The sequence below is a fragment of the Trachymyrmex septentrionalis genome, unplaced genomic scaffold, assembly GCF_001594115.1.
Source record: "Trachymyrmex septentrionalis isolate Tsep2-gDNA-1 unplaced genomic scaffold, Tsep1.0 scaffold16, whole genome shotgun sequence".
Classification (NCBI taxonomy): domain Eukaryota; kingdom Metazoa; phylum Arthropoda; class Insecta; order Hymenoptera; family Formicidae; genus Trachymyrmex; species Trachymyrmex septentrionalis.
Window position 1 is genome coordinate 4597706 of NW_017304758.1, and position 1551 is coordinate 4599256.

Here is a 1551-nt window from a genome sequence, read left to right on the forward strand (position 1 = left end):
TATTTATCTATATTCATTTATCCGGTTATTTATCGACAAAAATAGCAATTCATTTCGCCAATTCGAGATACAGTGATAAGATTTTGACAGTGCAGTCTCGAATGAGATTCAATCGCGTTGTCCTCCTCGTGTCTCTAAATAAAAGAAAACGAAGGACTTAGGAGAGATTTGCTCTCCGCTCTTGGGAGAGATTTGGATTACAATCTCCGACAGAGCGGTACAGAAAAAAAGTAAATCGCAATGAACGCTAACTGGCAGCTTCAAGTGCAAGCAACCGGCTCTCTTTAGCAAAAGCATGTAACAGCCGCGGAAGAGCGCGAGTACTGTCACTCGTAAATCGCGGGCGCGAGCGCGAGCGCGCACGCGCTGAAGCCCTCCGCGCAGCATCCCGTCTTCCCATTTCCCGACTCCCGTCGCTGTCGTCGCGACAATCGGAGAGAAAACGCACGTGAGACATCGTACTCCGATTGCTCCGAGTCTCTCGTCGACGTGGGTACTATTTTCACAGAGTTTGACGCGCGCGCATACGCACACACATACACGCACACGTGCACGCACATTCTCTTTTTGTTTTCTCTTTCTCTCCCTCTCTCGGAGCACTTGAAGTATCAAGAGTCAAGAGGCGAGAGAGGTAGGTAGACGACGCTGTGTCGAGTCACTGCGCCCTTCGCACGACGCGCAACGTAACACGGTAACAGAGACTAGCGAAAGCGGGAAGCCGGTACTTCGCCGTGCGATTACATATCAGTGATCAGAGGTAGGTTTGCGTCGTATACGCGATACAAACCTTCTTCATAATGCCAGTCTTCCTCTTGGAGAACGTCGTGTATCTCCGTAATTTATTGTCGATATACTCCATCTTAATTTTCACCCGGCCCTTAGTCTTCTTGCCGTTCGAGGGGGGTGACTTCTTCGGCTGGCCTAGACTGGTGAAGGACTCGTCGAGATTGTCAGGGACGCAGTCGCCGGGCATGCCGCCGGTGGGCATGCCCTGCGAGAGCGATTGCTGCCGTGGATTGTTACCGTCGTCGCCGTAGCAGACGTCGGAGATGCTGCGCTTGATGCCCCGTTGAACGGGTCCGACGCCTGGCGTCGCGGCGCCCGCGGCTGACATCATGGTGGCGCCGCCGCGGCCTATCTGGGAAGCCGCCGCCGCCGCCGCCGCCGCCGCGAGCTGGGAGGTGGACGGTCGGCCGTAGATTTCCGTGCCAGCATCGCTCCCGATCATCCCCATGCTGTAGCCGAGGCTCGTGTACCGACCGTCTCTTCCGCCGCTAGGGTTGTCCATCGCGGCGTCGGCGCGCACATTTAATCCCTTCCCCACGACGGCGGCGCGTCTTCGCGACGGAATCGCTATCGCGTGCGGAACTCGGCGCAGTGTCCACCACGTGATCGATCATCTAGAGGAACACGGGACAACAACGCGCACCGCACGAGCGCTCCCCGCGAACTGAATGCGCCAAGCGGAGTATCGTAACTTGACCTACGTGTGCTTAACCACAGCGCCCAGGCGGGCTCGACGGTGGCGGCGGCGGCGGCGGCGGTGGCGGC

General features: G+C 57.0%; 1 protein-coding gene across 5 annotated transcripts in view; it reads right to left on the reverse strand.

Moving 5' to 3' along the window:
- The window catches only part of LOC108746028 (serum response factor homolog), a 21117-nt gene that overhangs the window by 17303 nt on the left and 2263 nt on the right, over positions 1–1551 (reverse strand). For 4 of the 5 annotated variants that reach the window (XM_018482511.1, XM_018482510.1, XM_018482513.1 and 1 more), the window contains exon 1: positions 788–1470. In XM_018482511.1, the coding sequence (XP_018338013.1) occupies positions 788–1288 (501 nt within the window). In that variant the 5' untranslated portion in view covers positions 1289–1470. Of the gene's footprint in view, positions 1–787; positions 1471–1551 lie in introns of those variants that run through there. The other variant, XM_018482515.1, reaches the window with a different exon arrangement.